The 21,688-nt window shown below is 40.2% G+C and overlaps 1 protein-coding gene across 1 annotated transcript in view; it reads left to right on the top strand.

Annotated features, from left to right (window-relative positions):
• Positions 1-21,688, top strand: part of mtor (mechanistic target of rapamycin kinase) — a 166,505-nt gene that overhangs the window by 105,713 nt on the left and 39,104 nt on the right. The window contains exons 38-46 of the mRNA XM_023324507.1: positions 66-183; positions 681-878; positions 961-1,061; positions 1,225-1,321; positions 2,531-2,629; positions 2,714-2,836; positions 11,398-11,580; positions 12,657-12,791; positions 19,494-19,668. Coding sequence (XP_023180275.1) covers positions 66-183; positions 681-878; positions 961-1,061; positions 1,225-1,321; positions 2,531-2,629; positions 2,714-2,836; positions 11,398-11,580; positions 12,657-12,791; positions 19,494-19,668 — 1,229 coding nt within the window. The remainder of the gene's footprint in view (positions 1-65; positions 184-680; positions 879-960; positions 1,062-1,224; positions 1,322-2,530; positions 2,630-2,713; positions 2,837-11,397; positions 11,581-12,656; positions 12,792-19,493; positions 19,669-21,688) is intronic.

The following is a 21,688-nucleotide window of genomic DNA, read 5'->3' as shown; positions in this document are numbered from 1 at the left end:
TATGTGTGAATGAAGATTTAAACTACTATAGGCTATGTGTGTGTGTGTGTGTTTCCACCATGTAGGTGCTTCTTAAAGCTGGGGGAGTGGCAGCTCAGCCTGCAGGGCATCAATGAGAGCACTATCCCTAAAGTCCTTCAATATTACAGCAGTTCAACAGAGCATGACCGCAACTGGTACAAGGTCAGTGTCCGCCCCCAACCCTTCCTGCCTGGTGACAGTAAAATCCGAGTTGTGTCAGAGAGGAAATTTCTGTCAGTGAACATTAGACACCCCATGTTGTCGCTTTTTTTTAGAGCTTTTGGTTTTCATGTCTCATTTACATATATTCCTTGTTAAATGGAAGTATTTTGTTGTCTGTTTGTTTTTAAGGCATTAGCTAACGAAAACAGCTGTCAGAATTTCCTCCACTGTGTGTGTGCACGTTTGTTTGTAATACCTTGTATGGACCATTTTCCTGACACATTGTGGGGACCCACTGCTCCCTGTAGGAATGGAAGGGGAAACGCTGTTTTTGGGTCAGGGGTTAGATTTAGGACTTAGGTGTGAATTGAGTTTTGGTTAGGGTTAGGTATGTAATGGATAGAGTTAGGGCAGAAGTCAGCAACCCAAAATGTTGAAAGAGCTGGAAATGATGTCACAAATAAACGTGGAAATCATTTCCCACCGTTTCTCTGCAGGCCTGGCATGCGTGGGCCGTCATGAACTTTGAGGCAGTGCTGCACTACAAGCACCAGAACCAGGGCCGCGATGAGAAGAAGAAGCGGCGACACGCCAGCGGGGCGAGCGCCGCCAGTGAGGCAAGCAACAGCGACAGTGAGGTGGACAGCGCCGACCACAGTCCCATGCCCTCACCGGGCCAGAAGAAGGTCAACGAGGTGAGAGCCCACCTTCTGCTTCTGTGAAAGCTTCTGGTTCGGTCCGTTTGAAAACGTTGCCTTGTTTTCTGACCTTTGATAGGACCTCTCAAAGACTTTACTGCTCTACACAGTCCCTGCTGTTCAGGGATTCTTCCGCTCCATTTCCCTGTCCAGAGGAAATAACCTGCAAGACACACTCAGGTGAGAGAAATAACTAGAATGCAAACAAGGCAAGCGGTCAAACTTTACTGTTTATGTGAAGGCCTGGCTGATTTCCCCATGTTCATGAAGTGTGGCCCTCTAGTGGCTGATATCACTCTTTGCTCTGAGAGGAGGTGAGCTCACTGCGTGTTTTAACTTTCAGGGTTTTGACGTTGTGGTTTGATTACGGCCACTGGCCTGAGGTGAACGAAGCTTTGGTGGAGGGAATCAAGACCATACAAATAGACACCTGGTTACAGGTAATGTGCACAACTATTTAGTCTTTTTTTGCTTTATTTTTTATTCTTCTGCCCATTGGTGGAAACAAAGACACAACTAACACTCTTAAAGCAAAATAGGGTCAGCCCTAAATCAATCCAAAAGAGAAAATTGGCAGATCAGTAAATGTTCCCATGTTGTCTCCATCTCATGTTTTTCTCTTTTTCAACATGTACATTATTTTCCATTGAAAAAATAATCAGAATAAACAAAGAAGGGAGCAATGTAGCAATGTTTGGCCTAAAAAAATGATCATAGACATCCTTTTAAAGTAGTAAGCCTTGTAATCAAGAAAATTTGATGTTTCTATTTCTATCAATAAAAATGAAAATAGTTGACAAATAGTTTTTTAAAAAGTATTTAACTGGGTTTCAATGCAGTCTTTTTAAAATATAAAATTAAAGATTTTCCATGTTCAGATAAGTATGAAAAAGAAAAAAACTGGTTTAAAAAATTTTTAGTTTTCTACAATCTTTCTACAAACTCCATGTTTGCTGCAAAATAAAAAAAAGTTTTTTAAGAACAATTTCTTTTCCTCACACAGTAAATGTTTTTCCTTAAAATGTACAGACTTTTTGAAAGCATGGAAAAGTGTGGTGGTATGCAACTTTTGTAAAAATATTTTTTTTGTGTATTGCTCAAAATGTTACCATGTTGTGAGACCATGAAACTGGTAATGTGTGAAAAGATTAACCTCCTCCCTGAGCTGCTACTGTCTGGAGTAACGCACCGCTCCTAGTCAGAAACAACCAATCAGAGCCAACAGGAGGGGCTTAACGCTGTCAATCATGCTTTTAAGTGAGCTGCTCTGTGTGCTAATGGCAGAGAACAGCTTAATATTCCAGGAAAACTATTTCTTCTCCTTTATTGGCCATGCTAACTAGCCATAGCATTCACAACAGGCTATGTTGTGGGAAACTAGCTCTAGTCTAGTAGAGATGACATAACGATGATTGACAGCGTTAAGCCTCTTCTCTTGGCTCTGATTGGTTGTTTTTGACTGAACTGTGTATTTATGTCTTATATTTTTCTGTCATGATACAGTGGCAGTTCTAACAAATATGTAAAAACATATTTCTGTAAAAAGTTAAATACGGCAGCTTTAAAACTGAGGTATGCGGAAGCGCTGATTCAGTCAGACTTCTGTGGCGTGTTTTGAATGTATTGAATTTTTTATTTTCCTTTCCCAGGTGATTCCTCAGCTCATAGCTCGTATCGACACGCCTCGAGCACTGGTTGGCCGTCTCATCCACCAGCTGCTGACAGATATCGGCCGTTACCATCCTCAGGTTCTCCACCACGGATTCTCACCTACACAACACAGAACGTATACAACACTACACTTTGTTGATTGTTTTACTGTTTTTTCTTAGGCTTTGATCTACCCGCTCACCGTGGCCTCAAAGTCCACCACCACCGCCCGGCACAATGCTGCTAACAAGATCCTGAAGAACATGTGTGAACACTGCAACACCCTGGTTCAACAAGCAATGATGGTAGAGACTGAATTATTTACAGAAACCGTTATCCTTCCACTATCCAGGTTTTAGAATAGAAGGAAGCAAAGTGAAAGATTATTTTAATCACAGCTGAGCACAGATAACAAAATAAATGTTGGAATTGTGAACTTCATTCACTGAATGAACTCATTTCAAATGTGTTGCTGGCTAAAGGAGTGGAGCAACAAATGGCTGAAAAAGCCAGGCTGTCCATAAAACATTTAACTGGGAGAACATGGAGCAGGTCAGATGTGATCAGCTATGAAAGGTTATCTTAGAGGGGCAGAGGAAGGACAGCAGAGGAGCTGCAGTATGAAGTGAGGGTTCAATGTGTCAAAAACAACATGGAGGCTTTTCATCTGAAGTGAATGACATCATCAAAAGATTCAGTATTTGGACATGTTTGTGTTGAGGACAAGGCCACAGACCTTTGTTTAAAGCCCGCTGACTTCGGGCCCCAGATGGGGCCCCACTTTGCAGGATTGCATAAATGGAACCAGGACTCCAGATTTCACATCTTTGTTGTTCCACAAAGACGTTGTTTTTATTTCTCGAAAGCACATAGTTTGGGTCAGATTAATTAAAACAGGGGTCCAACATGTGGCCATTTGAGGCCCTTGGAATAATCTTGGCCCCCAACTGCAGATCAAGAATGATACAAACAGTTGGAGACTTTTGTAATTTTTTTGTAATGAGAGTTTCCATTGCACGTTTATATATTCCTAAATGGAAATGTTTTATTGTTTGTTTTAATTTATTTATCACAGGGACAATGCATATTATTAGCATTTCTGTAAATAAGAAGGCTGAATTTTAACCTGTATTTTCTAAACAGATGGATAAACAAAAAAACATGAATAAAAGTAAAAAAATGAAAAGTAATTATATGAACACAATAACAAATACAATACCCATAATAAAATAGATTATAAAGCTGAAGTGCACATTACTACCCTGTCCTGTTCTCTGTTTCAGTGGCAGTACATGAGATCAAATAGAACTTGTTGACAACCATGAAGTTTTAGAGTCAAAAATGTGAAATTAAAAATAGTACAAAATTATAATATTTGTTGTCATATCACTATTGACCTATCCTTACCCCAGACATATAAATGTGTCATATCAATATGTTTCAGGAAAGATTGAACTAGTCCGGCCCTCAGGGAACTTGCTTCCCTGGTCCTCGAAGTATATGACCCCAATATCCCTGATTTACAGCATTAACAGTAAAATATATGTTTTCAGGAACAAAGAACACATACAGAACGACTCCAATAGTAAAACATAGTGAATGAAAATGAATAGCGAAAAAACACGTACACCTCCAAGAAGAGGAAGACAAATGAATGAATAAATAAATAAAAGTAAAGGAGGGGGAAGAAGAGAGCTGGGTGCGCAGGGGGTCAGGGGGTTACTTTTCTACATTGAAGCAACAAAGTCAATAAATGGTTGCCATTTAGAGTAGAATTTGTTCAAGTTTCCAGTTTTTGTATATCTAATTTTCTCCACTTTCAGAAAGGACATGACCTCATTTATCCACTTTGTGCTGGATGGGGCTATAGTTGATTTCCAGTTAAGGAGAGTGGCGCCTCGCGATCAAAGAGGTAAAAGCTATCACTTCCAACTCTCTTGCGGAGTATTGAGTATATTGCTCTGGGAGACCAAAAATACCAGTATGAGCTGAAGTGTCAATAGTTCTCGAAAGTACAACAGACATGGTGTGAAAGTAAATTTGCCAGAAATTTGTGAGGGCTGAGCAGGTGAAAAACATATGTGCAAGATTGCAGGGCGAGCTCCCGCATTGGTTGCAAACATCTACCATATTTGGGGAGATCTGTGCCAGCCTAGTTTTTGAATAATGACATCTGAATAGCACTTTGAACTGTATCAAACTCAGGCGGGCACATATAGAAGTTTTATGAATGGTTGTCAGGGCTGCCTCCCACCAGTGCTCATCAAAAACCAGCCCTAGTTCACCCTCCCACGCTCTTAGTGTTCGTAGTTGGAACTACATCATATGACTGAATCAAGTTATATATCTTTGAAATTAAAGACCTTTGCAAGGGGTTAAGTTGTATAAGTTCATCCCACGACTGCACAGGTGACAGGTGTGGGAAACTGGGAAATAAGGATTTTGCACATGCCCTTATCTGGAAGTATCTAAACAGATGGGAGGGTGGGAGATCGAATTCAGACGCCAAATCAGTGAAAGAGCAAAACAACACTTCTCTATAAAAATCCTTGAAACATTTTAGTCCCTTATCCTGCCACAGGGAGAAGGTCGGGTCGGTAAGAGAGGGTGTAAACACTGGGTTTTTTAAAAGTGGGGGTATAACTATGGGGCCTGTAAATTTAAACTGCTTCCTAAACTGAAACCATATTCTCAAAGTATCTGCAACTATGGATTGTTGGTTTGGCCAGAGGGATTTAAAGAAGTTGGACCTGTAAGTAAAGCCTAAAGTGAGGCTGAGGGACATGAGTGTGCTTCTAGCTGACACCAAGGTACATCAGCTGAATTAAACCATAAAGCAATTTTAGTTATGTTAGCTGCCCAATAATAAACTTGAAAATTGGGTAGGCAGAAGCCGCCATAAAACTTACAGTTCTGAAGTATTTTTGTCTTACTCTGGGAGTTTTGCTGCTCCACAGAAAGTGACAGATAGCTGAATCTAATGATTTTAAAAAACTTCTTGGTAAAAATGCAGGTAGACACATAAAAAGAAACAGAAATTTTGGCAAGATGTTCATCTTAATAGTACTTATTCTCCCAGTCAAAGTAAGTGGAAGGGGCCCCTATTTTTGAAAGTCTTTTTTAATGTCTACAAAGAGTGGGAGGACATTTTAGAGTACAAAGACTTATAAGATCTGGTTATGTTGACCCCAAGGTACCGAAAACCCAAAGGGCACAGCTTAAAAGGAACATCAGATTGGGAGAGCTGCAGTGCTAAGTGGTTAACAGGGTAACATTCACTCTTGGCGACATTAACTTTATACCCTGAGAACTGGCTGAATCTGTGAAAGTATTTAACAGTAGCGGAGCAGGTTCCTATTGGATCAGAGACATATAAAAGCAAATCATCTGCGTATAACGATAGCCTTAGTTCTGCATGACTCCTGATGATTCCATTACCACTGGGAGAGGTTCTCATAAAAATACTCAGAGGTTCTATTGCAAGTGCAAACAAGAGGGGCAACCGTGTCTACAACCTCTATTTAAAAAGAAATATCCGGATCGGTTGTTATTGGTAATAATACTGGCACAGGGCAGTGTATAAAGAAGGCGTATCCATGATATAAAATTTTTCCCTATTCCAAATGTAGTTAGAACCGCAAACAGGTAACTCCATTCTACCCGATCAAATACTTTTTCAGCATCGATTGATATGACAACCTCAGGCACAGCTGTTGTCTCCCTTGAATAAACAACATTTAACAAGGTGCGAACATTGTAATAAAGTTGACGCCCCTTTATGAAGCCAGTCTGCTCCTTGGAGATAATTGTTGGGAGAACTTGATCAAGTCTCTGGGCCAGGGCTTTTGTGAGAATTTTTGTGTCCACATTCATTAAAGATATTGGCCTATAGGAAGTACAGAGGTCGGGATCTTTGTCCTTCTTTAAGAGAACACTGATAGAAGCTTGTCTTAGTGAGGGGGAGAGTGAACCAAGTGATAAAGACTCAACATAGACAGAGTGAAGCAATGGGATAAGTTTGGCTTGGAATGCGTTATAAAATTCAACTGGGAACCCGTCGGGTCCCAGAGCTTTGTTGTTTTGCATATTTTAAAGCAGCATTTAACTCCTGAACAGTCAGACCAGCTTCAAGACGATCAATCAGTGCTGAGTTTAAAGGGGGAATCTGAAGCTCATCCAGAAACGTATACATATCAGACAAATCTGGAGGAGTTCACATTTATATAGGGACTCATAGAATGATGAAAAAACCGAATTAATAACTTGCATGTCCTCCTGCAGGACCCCCGATCTATCTTTAATGCGAGGTATTAAACGTGAAGCAGCTTGACGGCGCAATTGGTGAGCTAGCAATCTGCTGGACTTGTCGCCATATTCGTAGTATCTAGCACAAGAATGCAGCAGAAGGCGCTCTGCCTCATTAGTTGTGTTAAGGTCCAACTCAGTTTGTAAGACCAAGCGACGCTTAGAAAGACTGTCAGATGGGGTGGTTGCAAGCTGTTGGTCAACCAATTCCAACTCAGAAGTAAGCTTCTGAATGTTTGACCTTCTCAGTTTTCCCACATGTGCAGAATATGAAATTATCTGACCACGTAAATATGCCTTCAAAGAGTCCCACAGGAGCGCTCTAGAGATTGGTTCAGATTCAGAGTCATTAAAAGCAATAAAATCCTCTATTGCGTCCATAATAAATTTGTGAAAATTACCATCTGATAATAGTGAAGTGTTAAATCGCCATTGAGAGGGATAGTGAGGTCCGGGCGAAATCTGAAGATCGAGAGAGACAGGAGCGTGATCCGAAATAATGATTGGGTGATATGTAACATTTGATACTTTAAGCATAATTTTAGCATCTAAAAAAATAATCTATACATGAAAAAGTCTGGTGAACATGTGAATAAAAAGAGTACTGCCTACTGGTTGAATTACGAAATCTCCAGGAGTCAACACAACCATTATTTAGCATGAAACTATGTAGGGTTCTAGCCATTGATGATTGGGTTAAAACAGGTTTAGAACGGTCTAAACAGGGATCAATAGTACAGTTCATGTCCCCTCCAAAAACCAAAACACAATTATTCAAAGAGGGTAGAATTTCAAACACCTTGTTCATGAAAGATGGGTTGTCAAAATTAGGAGCATATAGGTTAACCAGTAGGGTGGGTACCTGGAATAGAGTACCTAACAATATCAGAAATCTGCCGTCTCTGTCTGAGATGGTTTTGGTCAGTGTGAATGGTACATATTTACCTATTAAGATGGCAACCCCTCTAGCCTTTGAATTAAAACTGGAATGGAGTACTTCTGCAACCCATGGACATTTAAGTCTTAACTGGTCTTTATTTCTCATGTGGGTCTCCTGTAAAAAAATAATGTCAGGTTTCAAACGCTTTAAATGAGAAAACACCCTACCTGACAGCTTGACAGCACCCCCTAAACCTCGAATATTCCAGCTGATAAATCTTACATTTGAGTTGTTCATATTAGCCATGTGAAATATGAGTTAACATTGATGAGGCAACCCGATTTCGTCCCCACGCACCAGGTATAAGGAAGAGAAGAAAGAGGACAAAACAACAACAAAAAAACCCAACAATATTTCTGAACTGACACTATCCCTCATCCCACCCCAGATAGCACCTACCACTACCCCGTCCCCAAACAACAGGATACCAGTGCGAACTCCTAATGGAGTCATGAACCTAAAGACTAAACTTAAGGTTTTGGACCAAACAGTCATCCTCAGTTCACCTCAATTCAGTTGGAGCTCCTGCAAACATGTGAAAACAGAAGTGTAGCTAATAACAGAGCAGGTACATTACATGTCGTCTAACTCGCCTATGCCTTGGGCCGGCCCGGACCGAACAATATGAGCGGCTCCACTCACAACAAATTAAACTATACAAAACCGAAGTGATTCAACTGTGCATTACAGCCATCACTGCCAGAAGTCACTTTGGATGCGTCGGTGTAGAGAGAAACCTGGCCACAGCTATACTTACACTCGAACCGAAATTAGCTTTCAGGTGATTAAGCCAGATTTATTTCATCTTGAGTGTTTTCACGAAGGCAGTCGCCTCCGCGGGTGAAGTAAACTCTCGTGACACCTCCCTTGGTGATGCGGAGACGCGCTGGATGTAGAAGCCCAAACCGGATGTCCGGAACCTCTCTGAGCTGGCGTCTGACGTCGTTGAAGGCTGCACGGGCTTTTGCAGTCTGAACGGTAAAATCAGGGAAGATGGAAATTGTGGAATCCCCCACCTTGACTCGCTGCTGGGCTCTGGCACGTCGTAGGATATCGGCGCAGTCTGCATGATAATGTAAACGAGCCATTATGGGACGGGGCCGCTCACCGGGCTTCGGCTTGGCTTGTAGAGATCGGTGCCCCCGGTCTACAACCGGCTCCTTCTCCAGGCCGAAGGCGTCCTTGAGCAAGGTGGAAATCGTGTCTGCGCTGACTGGGTTACGCTCTTCCGGTAGTCCTATGATTCTAATGTCATTACGCCGAGATCTTGTCTCAAAGTCTTCACATTTACTGTCAAGAGCGAGGACCTGCGCTGAGAGCCTGTCCAAATTGCTCTTGAGTGAGACCAGATCATCAGTGCATGAAGACAGCGGCCCCTCCATGTCTGCAACAGTCGCCCTTAGTGCATCCATCTCCGACCTGATAGCCGCAATGCTAGCACTTAGCTCGGTCTTCACGCCGTGCAGCTCTGATTTAATCTGGGTCAAATTGTTAGTCAACGCCGTCTCCAATTCAGTCTTGAAAATGTCCACCATCTCTGCACGAAGTGCAATGAGGAATTCAGCTTTAAAATCCGGGGAATATACGTTCCGGGCCGTGGAAGATTCTTCCGAAGGCGGTCGCCAAGTAGCCGAGCCCCGCGGTGGATCGGTATCAGCAGGCCGAGGTTGGGATGCAGTCGGTGGACCAGGCCTCGCCACCGTAGTTGTTGAATTATTCGTATTTTTGGGCTTTGGAGGCATCTTAAGCTGTAGTAGAGTCGTTGTAAGATTTAGAGGACAGGCAAAGTGCACGAAAATGCCCAAATACACCTTATAAAAAAAAAAAAAAGATCTTTTATGGATTATAAAAAAGATCATTTGCAGGAGCTCCCTCCACCACGTCTTACTCCATCAGTCACAAAACCGGAAGTCCCCTAAATGGAAATGTTGAGCAAAACACAAAGAACTTTTCTTTTAGCAGCATTTTTTTCTTTTATTGTTATTTTGTAGTAAGTCGGGACCCAAACAGGAGAGGCGACCCCAGAAAACTTTTACAGGGCTTCCCAGAACAAGCCAGTAAATATTTTAGGGGGGAACAGTTAAAAAATAAATATACATATATTATTGTATTTGTTGGATTTTACATTTATGTCTTCACTTAAGAAGATGAATTTGTATGTCTTTCTAGGACATGAATATGATTCTTTGGGCAACATTTTCAAGAGGGGGCCATGGGACGTCTCTGGCAATCCAAAGACTTTTAGCTCAACATGCGACTTGGCCACACCATCCATTCATGATACTTGGGTTAATAGAGCAAATGTTTAAAAGGAAATTACTGCTGGAAATACACAAAAATATTTTATGGATTAAAAAATTTAAAATGATAATAGAAGAAAGTTAAATAACGGAAAACATTGGGGCAATTGTCAGACTAATGTTCTGTATGTTATTCTGTTGCTAAAATGTTTCGTTCTCATTAAAATATTGCAGGTCAAAGAGAAATAACTCACAGTAATATTATTTTTCAGTTTTTATTTGGGGGCAAAAATGTGATTTTGTCCCCTGAGTATTTTCAACTTTACGATTTTTGCTGCAGGAAGTTTGAACACGGCTGAAATAAAAAGTGGGTGCATTTGATTGTTCCAGGATTTTAAAGGCATAAAATTTAACTTCTGGACTCAATCATGTTGAAAATGTGTTAATATTTCTTAAAAATGAAGCTATTAAATGTATTTGAAATGAAGTTAAAAGGTGTAACTGGCAAGAGGTTGACAGTGATTTTTCCCCAACCTGAGCTGGTTTGCGTTCTGCATGAGAAAACAACCTGCTGTTTTCTCCATATGTGTGGAATTAGGATTTGGGTTAAAAGCCCAGAATCCATTTCTGTCAAAGAAAACATCCAGTCCTGGCAGAACCGAAATGAGGATGTGTTTATGGTCTGGTGAAACCAAACTTGGAACTGTTCAAGGTAAAGAGAGACTTCTCCTGTTTTCGCCCACATCACAGCATTTATCCTAATCAATAAAACGGTGAGCTCATCAGGAAGATTTTGAATGTCATAGTTCAGAACTGACGGAAAGTCTTGACGGTCTGACCGATCCCATGACCTTTTCACTGCAAGCTTTGCAAACACTGGGACCAGATGTGGACCCAAAAAGTCTAAATCATGGTTCAAAAAAATATTAGTTTTATGGTGTGAACACTGATGTTTCCAGGTTACTTCAGCTCTTTTACTTTTATATTTTCCCCTCAAACAGACTTCTTTGTTTTTCACTGGAACTGTACTGGAAAAAATGTCATTTTAAAAGGGGAACATACAGTAGTTGAAATGATTCATTATTCTTTAATTCTTGACATTTTAGCAGTCCTGTGTACACATTTGATACAAACTGTGTGTGAGTACATAAACCTGGCATTTTGTTTACCACTTGTTAAATAAAGGATCTTTTTTTATTATTTAAAAAATTACAGAACATAGAAAACCCTTGTAGTTTTTCAGTGAAAATCAGAAACATTGAGCATCCTGGATGATATCTCTCTGAAAAACATGGTTGTGTTAGCCCGGGGGCTCAGGCTGTGTTATGAAATTAATATCTTACAGCAGCCTGACCTCTTATTGTTGTCTCTCTTCATCCAGGTGAGTGAGGAGCTTATCCGCGTCGCTATCTTGTGGCACGAGATGTGGCACGAGGGCCTTGAGGAAGCTTCCCGTCTTTACTTTGGCGAGCGTAACGTAAAGGGCATGTTTGCTGTGCTGGAGCCACTACACGCCATGATGGAGAGAGGACCACAAACCCTCAAAGAGACTTCATTCAACCAGGCTGGTGTCAGATTTTTACAAAGTGCACTTTGGGTTTTTCCTTTGATGTTTAGCATGTTTTCTGGTTCATAGGCAAGGCCAATTTATTTCTATAGTACATTTTGTGTACAAGACAGTTCATAGTGCTTTATAGAAAGAATAGAATAAGAGTTTCAAAACAATCAAAATCATTGGTACAAATTTAAAACAAAAGAAATATGAGGAAAGAATCATTGACAAACAGGAAAAAAAATATAGGCAACATACTTTCGGCTCTCACATGCACAGATATATGACAGTTGTGTCGAGCAGTCAGCCAGTTACCAAAAATAAATAAAATAGTTCTGCACCGACTGTTTGGTAACTGTATGACTGTAACTGCACGACACAGCTGTCATATACAAACAACAACAAACCCAATTGAAATGCACTCCTTTAGGAAACCAGTCTCTTAACAAAGTGGGAATTTGTATCTCTAAACTGCACACAGTGCCTGTGTTATAGTGACTGTATTTCATCATATTTTCCCATTTATTGATGCTCTCATTTGAGGAGGAAATAGTAAAAATAACAATTCCAACAATACAGACAGATTTGGGGAGTTTTAAACATTAATTGGGATTTGTTGTGACAATAGCAAATCACAATTTTATGATAAAAAATTTATCATGATAAATGATAAACGATACGATACATGCCCACCACTAGTGAGGAGGCCATTACAGTAGTCTGACCTGCTGGGGAGAAAAGCATTTATTCATGTTTTGAGGTCTGGTTTAGATACTATTTTCCTCCTGCTGCCAGTGATATCATCCAGACTCATCTGCATAGTTGTGGTAGGACACATTATACTTCTGAATTAACTGGGACACTGGAAGCATGAACAAGTTGAACAGTAGGGGTCCAAAGATTGACCCCTGAAGACTCCCACAGGTCTGACAGTTTCTAAGGTCAATGCCTGTAGTCCTCGAGAAAGAACCGATTTAAAGCCATACATATAAAAAGATGTACTTTGTTTCATGGTTGTTGGTGTTGCTTCATCTAATGCATCGACTGATTTTTTTTCTCACTTTTAATCTCCATTTTTCTTTCTCCAGGCTTACGGCAGAGATTTGATGGAGGCCCAGGACTGGTGCAGGAAGTACATGCGCTCTGGGAATGTGAAAGACCTGACGCAGGCCTGGGACCTTTACTACCACGTGTTCAGACGCATCTCCAAGCAGCTGCCTCAGGTAGGCCTGTCACGATAAATGATGAATCAATTAATCGTACGATAAATTAAAACTATCAAACTCATTTTAGTTATCGGCTTTATCGTCTCTTCCGGCCTTTTTCTCTTTCTGTTGATGACACCGAATGAAAAAAGGCTCAACTCCGGTGCTCTCCACTGACCCTCCTTCCTCATTTCCTTAGTGTAAAGCCCAGCACACACTACAAGATCTTAAGAGCTGTCGGCCCATTTTCAAAACCTGACAGACCACACATTAGCCAACAGAAATCCTAGGTATATCGGTTCGATCGTACCATGTGGTGTCCAACAATGGGCACGAAATAATGGCTACAAGTTCAGTGAACTAATTTTAAAACCAGGCATTAATCAATGCTTTACTACAATCTACCTGCAATACATGTGGCTAGTGTCAGCGTAAAGTCCTGACTGAATGAAAATCATTAGAACCTATTTATGTCACGTTAACGAAGAGCAGCTGAAAAGTTACCGGGTTTATCAACTGCGGTAGCAATTTCGCTCCAACTCCTCCTCTTGTCATTTCTATATTCTTTGCACAAAATGTTGAATAAACATTAATGTTGTTTCCACATATCATCTCCAATGCTGGGCTTCAGGTTGTCAGCTGTTAGGGATTCCCCTCTGTAATTTCCCCTCAGAAAGCATGGAGGAGAATCCAGGCTTTCTTATTGGCTACCTGTCACATTCAACAGGCTGCATTAAGATCCCAGTCGGGGAAAACCCCTGATTTAGTTCAGAGCGGCAACGATGATCTACCGTAACACACCACACACTACAGGATGATCGGTTATGAAATCGCAAGCAACAATAGTATAACGGCCAACGTTCTAAGATTGTCATAAGGGGAAAATCAGGGCATGTAGTGTGAACTATTGCATCAGGTAGTCGATGTGCCCATCTTTTCTATTTAAATCTAATTATTACTGAAGGGCAACATAGTATACAGACTTCATAATCTGCACTCTTTTGGTTGAATGCAGTATTTATTTCCACTTTGGCTTTATGTTGTTTAGTTTTTATTCAAGTATATTTTTTGTTAATGGAGACTGAGAATCCATTTTATTTTTGTTTGTGGTTGTTTTGTTTATTTTGTTTATCAGCTCAAGTGTTTAGTGTTCTTTTGAAAATAAAGTGTATCTATCTTTGGCAGGAAATCACATGCATTATTACGTCATTTCCATTAAATCAGTGCAAGAAGGTCTTCAAACAATATTATCGTTTATCGCAATAATTTATGAGACAATTAATCGCTCAGCAAAATTTGTTATCGTGACAGGGCTAGCCTCAGGTTGGTGGAAAGGATCCGATTGCTGTTTTTTAACCAAACAAAAACAAATAGTTAGCTTTATATACTTTCACTTTATTTTGCAAAAACACAAAATTTTACCAAGGATTTCTAGTGCAGATATCTTTACACACTTCAAATAAGACAAAAATAACTTCTCAGCAAGATGTTGGAGCTTGTTTTGAGCCAATAATTTTCTAATATTGATGAAAAAGTATTGATTCCATTGATTATTTCACTTTCAACATGGGAAAAATGTCTTATTATACGCAAAATATCTGACAATGGAACCAATACTTTTTCATCAGTATTAGGGGATTATTGACTCAGCACAAGCTCCTATATCTTGCTGAAAAGTTACTTGTAAGTTATTTTTGTCTTGAATATAGTGTACTATAACATTTGCAGTAGAAACTAGACCAAAATAACTGGGTAATATTCTTGTTTTTGCAATGTAATGTGATTATTTGTGTACTGGAACATCCAAACTTCCTGCAAAGGAAACACCTTTGACAGACTGGAGAATGTTTGGAACGTCATGTGAAGAATCCATGACTGGAGACTTCTGGAGATTTAGTTGTAGTTTAATAAGACTTCAGAAAGCTAGTACTGCGCTGCACAAACAGTGGTCCACTCCAGATCTGATAGATCTTTTTCCATTTTCTGTCCCAACATTTTCCTTATAAATAAATCCAGCTGACTGTGTCTCAGCTGCATCAATTAACATAAAAAGAAAAAGAGAAATATCTGTACCATCTCTCTGGCAGCATGCCAACAGCACGGAGGAGAAAAATCTTACATTTCTGAGGAGTTCATCGCCATTAATAATGTTGAACAGAACTGAAAGAAGGCAGGGTTTTATGAAACAGGAGGATGGTTATTGTTTAAATTTTTGTCAGACATAATTTTTCAGTTATTTTAATGACGTCATTGTTTGTTTATTTGCACCCAAGGCCTCGCCTTTATTTTGATCAGCTTTCTCCACCTTATGTTGTGTTCACACATAATATGGCAGAATCTAGCAAAAGAAATCTGCCCTCATTTCAATTAGAGCTGCACAATATACTAAATCGCATGTGTCCTTGCAAAATCAGTGCCTGTAGGTCGCAATCTCAAGGACTGGGTGAAAATTTAGTGTCAGGAATTCAGACTGAATATTTTTCCAGTTGGTTGCATTAATATTGCCCCTAATGGCCACATCTGGTAAATAGATTGATTGGCTGAGATATTAAAACTCATGAAGACCGGTGGACATTGTGAAAAAAAAAAAAAACAGGATTAAGTGTAATCAGTACCGTCATCTCAAATACGTATTTTACTAATACAATGCCCCAATGTCTTTATTATTGTGAGAAGCCCCCCAATAAAACCTGGCCTCTTAATTGGAAGATTATAATTATTAGTGAAACGTAGATGATTTCCAGTCCTGGATTTTATTTTTGCTACAGTTACATGTGCAATACCCCCACCAAATAAACAACAGATATCAGTTCTTAGAGCAGCAATCAAAAAATGCCATCCCAAACAGGTCCAATTCAACTGTAAAAAAATCAGTTTTGTCCAAATTCATGTTAACTCAGGTCAGTTTTTTCCAATCATATTGTCAGGTTCAGATCACATAATGAGATTTATTTTATCCTAACTTAAGAACAGTCAAATTCAATTGATCCTGTGAGGCCAACTTTTAAAAAAACCTATCTACCTAAGGAAGTCCAGTTCTGGTCCTGTTTGGTCTGCTTTAATCCAACTCTAGTTTGTTTGCCTAGAGCACATATGTCAAAGTGAAGGCCCTCGAATTAATTATCTATGGCCCCCTTGATGATATTTAATGGGCTCTTTGCACCTGCCGCGCTGACGTCACAACCGCAATGCGCAAATGCGGCTCTCTTTTTTCTGCTTTGAGTTACCATGACAGCTAGAAAAGACAAAGTCGTATTTCAGACGCAAATAAAACAATACTATGAACATTATTGTCTTCCTAATATAATGGGCTTTTAAGGTTTCATGGATTTCCAAACGGTCCTGAATTAAGAAGACGATGGCTTGTAAATATTCATAGCTACCAGTTAAAGCTAAAGCGAAGTAACACGGAGACCTTACGGAACACGGACATATTTTTCTTAAAGCAACAACTCTGAACCCGAACAGTCAGCTGAACTAGAACTCTGACACCAGAGCTGCTCTACTGTTAAGCTATGGGCTTGTTGTTCCTCAGACTTCAGAAGCAAAAAGCCTGAACCGTAAAATCCCCGTTACTTGGTCTCTGACACTAACGACAATAAACACACGTAATATACTTGAAAATATGGTAAAAACATTGTCCGTTAATGAATGATGAAAAATGTTTAGATACTTAAATAGTACATTTTTACAAGAAAAATGTATAGCATAAGCTAAAGCTAATGTTAGCCACAAAGTTTAAAGAAAGTAAAACTCACCTTCATATCTGTGTATAATGAGGCGAACATCTTAAAACTTTTCTCCAGCTTATTTGTTGGGGCTTCGGATCGATGTTCATCATTAATTGTTACCTTGGAAAAGCCCTGAAAACACCCAGTGGAAAGAGACATTTTCAATAGATCGGAAAAGATTGAGCTGCTTTTCCCTGAACGTGGAAGCTGAGGCGCAAAGAGCCCATTACTATTAGAACTGCCCGCAGGCCACAGCCGTTGCACACACCAACACTACATTCCCCACAATGCAACGGTATAGTGATGTGTCGGTCGCTAACGATCCGGCTCTAAGAGCCGGCTCTTTGAAGTGAAGGATTGGAACCGGCTCCACAATGGGAGCCGTTTTAGAATCCTATTTGGGAGCCGGGTTTTTTTCTACAGTATATCGCTGTCTCTCCGCCTCCCTGTCGTTGTGCTTGTGCTCTGCAAGTGCCAGAGCCGATAGTTTTTCCCCACATCGTTTTTTTTTGTCCTGCGGTGCCTCGCTGTCTCTTCTCCCCTTCTCCTCCCCCTTCTCCCTCTCCTTGCGCGTTTTGCTCTCCTGCCAGTACTAGAGCAGAGAGTTTTTTTTCCCTCGGTCGGTCCACTGCCCTCATGTCAAGCGTGTGCTCCACACATCTGACCAATCACACATAGTTTCAATTAATAATGTGGCGGGAAAACACTGAAAAAAAAAGTTTATCTCCACTTTTTTTGTGGAAACGGCAGGCAATTGGCCAAGCTGTATAGCGTTCGTCGGCAGGTGTTTATGTACAGACACTCAGTCAGCGGTCAAGAAGCACGACAGAAAGAAGGGGAGTCAGTGTGAGAACTGAGTAGGTGAAAATAAATGAGTGACAGAAAACGGAGCAAGATTTGGACTCATTTTAATGCTACATCAAGCTCCAAGGCAGAGTGCAGACTGTGCAAAGTCAGCATTTCCTATCGTGCAGGCTCGACAAACAACCTGCACAGGCACATGCGGACATCACACGCATCGGTATTGCTATAGCATTGTTATGCGGCATTTTTACTCATCATAAGTGCTTAACAATGTCAATAATGAAACAAAATATTATAAAATTAGGTTTAAGCTATTAATTAATTAATAATGTCAAATATATATGGGGAGCCGTTTGGGAGCCGAAAGAGCCGGCTCTCCACAGTAAGAAGAGCCATTAGAGCCGCATCTCGAAAAGGAGCCGAATATCCCATCACTACAACCCGCGTCTTTTTAAAATGTCCACCGATACTGCTCCGTCCGTAGAAGTAAAACCTCTGGCAAAAATTCAGACGGTAGTGGGAAGACGCACATTTCATGCTAAACAATTGGTGAAGTTTAATAGGGGCATTTAAAAAAAATGTGTCAGCGATGTTCAGTGGCGCCCAGTGAAATCTTAGTGATATCTGTGATATCAGTCAGGAGAGGAACCGAAGAACCTAAAGAACCAGACATCAGTCTCTTCATCCCTCAATCATTTCCTGAGACCGAAAAATAATATAAATGGCACTTTAAAAGAACAAATCATAAACATAGATTAATAGTAAATAAATAGATATTTTCTTTTGAGGTTACTGACAGAGCCATAACAAAATATTGCTTTATTCTTTTAATGTACAGAACATGCAATTTTTCTTTGAAGGAAGTGTGTTTTTGTATGTTTGCCTTTTGAAAAATGGTTTCACTTGAAATTACTGACAGATCCATAAGAAAATATTGGTTTATTCATTTAATTATTAAATATACACTGTGTTAGCTCTTGGTTCAATAGGCTATGTGCAATCATTTCTATATGTTTTAATAAACATTGAACCAGTCTGGTCCTCGGCTTGTAGCAAATTTGGTTTTTTGGCCTTCGGTGTATTTGACTTTGACATTCCTGGCCTAGAGAGTACGGTTTGTCTGTGGAAGTCTGATGTGAAATCAAACTCTGATGTGGACCAAACAAGTGAACTCTGATCCCTAAAAAACTCAGTTTGGTTCTAGTTGAAGTGAAGTGTAGATACAAGCGGACCGGAAGCAGGAAACCGACTACAGCGCAGGGCATTCTGGGTAAATACAACCAAAACAGACACGCTAGCCCAGCACTAACTTTAGATATGGATCATGGTCTTTTACCACAGAGAGAGGAGAAATTCTACAACCACCAAAGTCTGACAACACTCCCTTTTCTTCCATTTGGTGAAGAAGGAAGTTGCGCTCAGTGTCTTCTTCAGACATTTTCATGTTGTTTTCTTCAGTGATTCTTGGTGTGGAGGGGAACAGATTTTTCAAAGGGTTAGGTTTGTTTGACTCAGAGCAGTGTCAAGGTGAACCATAGCAGCTGAAAATGTAACAAATGTTGCAACTTTGATCCCCAGTGGAACTTAGTCTGTGAGTCTATGATGCATGAAAACAGAGACAGACTCCGTACCAGAGAACATTTCTTTTCACTCTAGTGGCTGTTAAAGACCTGCTGAGCGTCTCTAAACACATGGAAATCTTAACATTTTATCTTATTACAGCTGTCCAAAATTTTCAGTAACCTCAGTGATATTTTTACTTATTGTGTTTTCTTCCCCAGTGTTATTTTGAAGCTCTGTCAAATGTGACTGTAAACATTTCTAAGAATTTTACGTACAAGCCTTTTCAGAAAGAATGTATAGCAACAAATTATCTGCTGGATTCATCCATACAGCAGATTTAGAGCCGGCCAGAGCCAGCTCCATGTCTAGTGACCATATATTGACATTAAACTCCTCTGGTTAAGGTCTCCAGATCCAGCAAACTCATAGAGAACCTTAAAGTTACGGGTTCTCATCGTAGCATCTTAATAACTTCAGCAAGGTGGAACCTCAACCTCTGTATAAGACAGTGTCTGGTAGGATTTGCATGGCTTTAGGCTCTATGGTTGTTGTTTTTTCTTTTTCGAAGCTCAGCAGACTCCACAGTAATTGTCTGTTCCTGTCCTACATGCTCACCTCACAGCTCACCTCCCTGGAGCTGCAGTACGTTTCTCCCAAGCTGCTGATGTGTCGCGATCTGGAGCTGGCTGTGCCTGGCACATACGACCCCAACCAGCCTATCATTCGCATCCAGTCCATCGCTCCCTCGCTGCAGGTCATTACCTCCAAGCAGCGTCCACGCAAGCTCACCATCATGGGTAAGATAAGGAGGAAATTGCAGTAATACATGGCTGCTGTGAGCCCCGTTTACAGGAGCAGAGCAGATTAGAGAGTGCTGGCTCAGGCCCAAACAGGAAGCCGCCTTGGGGTGAGAGGTTAAGGCTTTATTTAAAATTCATCTTCTGGGGGAAGTTTTGTGTGTGGCTAATAGAGGAGCATCAATCCTTCATTTTCTGCAGCTGAAGGAAGGCAGAAAAATGGTGAAGCAAACCAATTGCAAAACAACTAGAATACATAGATTTGTTACCTCGACCTGTTTTCCCGTAACATATAATTACTCAGTAATATTTTTACTTTTCCGGTCAACTTAACATATTTTAATACAAAAACACAGTGGACCACCGGTGGACCGTCTCGGCACCCCGACCACCGGATTTACCAAGTTTTCTGGGTGAAACCCCGAGGAAGAAATTCTTCTTCTGCTATTGCCTAGTTGTCAATGAAATATAACAGTGAAGATTATATGAAATGACACAGGAGCCACTTTGTCAATCAGTCACAGCTTCACACCAATTCGCTGGACGTTTTCTGCTTTGTTCTGACGTCAGCCATCAGTGTTACACAGCACAGTCTGTAAAGGATAATGGCTAATATTTCATCTGACCTCTGGAGCAAGACTTTAAATTAAGAGTTAAATTAAGAATTCATTTCCCTCAAGCACAGTTCTGTCTGTCTGATGGCAGTCCGGCTCCTTCAGAGGATAAAACTTCATCCAGAATAATTCAGATCTAGGTTTAATAGTTTTACACATTGTTATTTTATTTAATTTTGACCTGAAATATTAAACTTTAGTGTCCATTGGTTAGCCATTTGTCTGCTAGGTTAGCTAGCTTAGCATTGTTTTTAGTTTCAGTTTAGTTTTTATTAATTGCAGTTTTACACGATAAAAACACAGAATCTTTCCAAATAATTTTGTCAAATTTGTGTAAATATCTTAAAAACTATATTTTAAAATATCTTAACAACAATTACATTAAAAAAATCCCAGAAAACCAACACAGTTTATAGAAAATGTGTTCTCTTAGGACAAGTGACCGACCAAACATATCAGGCAAATAAAAAACATTAAAACATTTTGTGATTTTTTTTTTTTTTAATCTGTGAAATCTGCTATATAAATATAATTGACTTTGTTGGGGCATGCCGTGGTGGCGTAGGGGTTAGCATGACCTATATTTGGAGGCCTTGTGTCCTCGACGCGGCCGTCGCGGGTTCGACTCCCGGACCCGACGGTACTTGCCGCATTCCTTCCCCCCTCTTCTTCCCCGTTTCCTGTCAGCCTACTGTCACATAAGGGACACTAGAGCCCACAAAAGACCCCTTGGAGGGGTAAAAAAAAAAAATTAAATTAAAAAAATAATTGACTTTGTTACTTATTATTGGCAGAATAACTTTCAAAAGTTCAGCAAACAAGTAACTCACTCAGTCAAAGCAGCTTTAGTTTGAGCTTTTCTAGTGGAGGTCTTTAAAAATATACTTTATTTGGGAAATATTTATCTTGGAGATAAAATCAATACAGTAATAACACTGTAGGTTATTTCATTTTTATAAATTTTAAGAAAATATTATCACCGGAATGTCACCATGTTGTTCATGCTGCAATGCATTCTGAATAAATGACATGTAATGGTCCAACTGTCTGGCTCCTCCAGCCAAAACAGTGATGAGTTTTTTAGTTTGTCCCGGAGCTCTTTGAAATAAATCAGAATGTAGAAATCACAAGAGATAATGAAAATGAGGAGGACCAAACAGAGGAAGAGGACATAGTTGGCTGTAGGAGCTGCTGGTGTTTTGCTGCTGCTGCCGTCTGCTTTGTAAATGAAACCATGAACAACAGGTACCTCTGGTCGGACAGTGTGATCCGGTAAGTACTTCTATAGCTCTGTGTCTGGACTTTACCACCGACACCGGACCTCCAGGATCAGGTCTGATCTGCTATACCGCTGGCAGTATAGCTCCTGTTAGCATCTCACAGAGCGTCCAGCTCTGCCTGTCTCT

This window comes from Xiphophorus maculatus, chromosome 1, assembly GCF_002775205.1.
Source record: "Xiphophorus maculatus strain JP 163 A chromosome 1, X_maculatus-5.0-male, whole genome shotgun sequence".
Lineage (NCBI taxonomy): Eukaryota > Metazoa > Chordata > Actinopteri > Cyprinodontiformes > Poeciliidae > Xiphophorus > Xiphophorus maculatus.
Note: the sequence above shows the minus strand (reverse complement) of the source record. Positions and strands in the feature narration are given on the sequence as shown.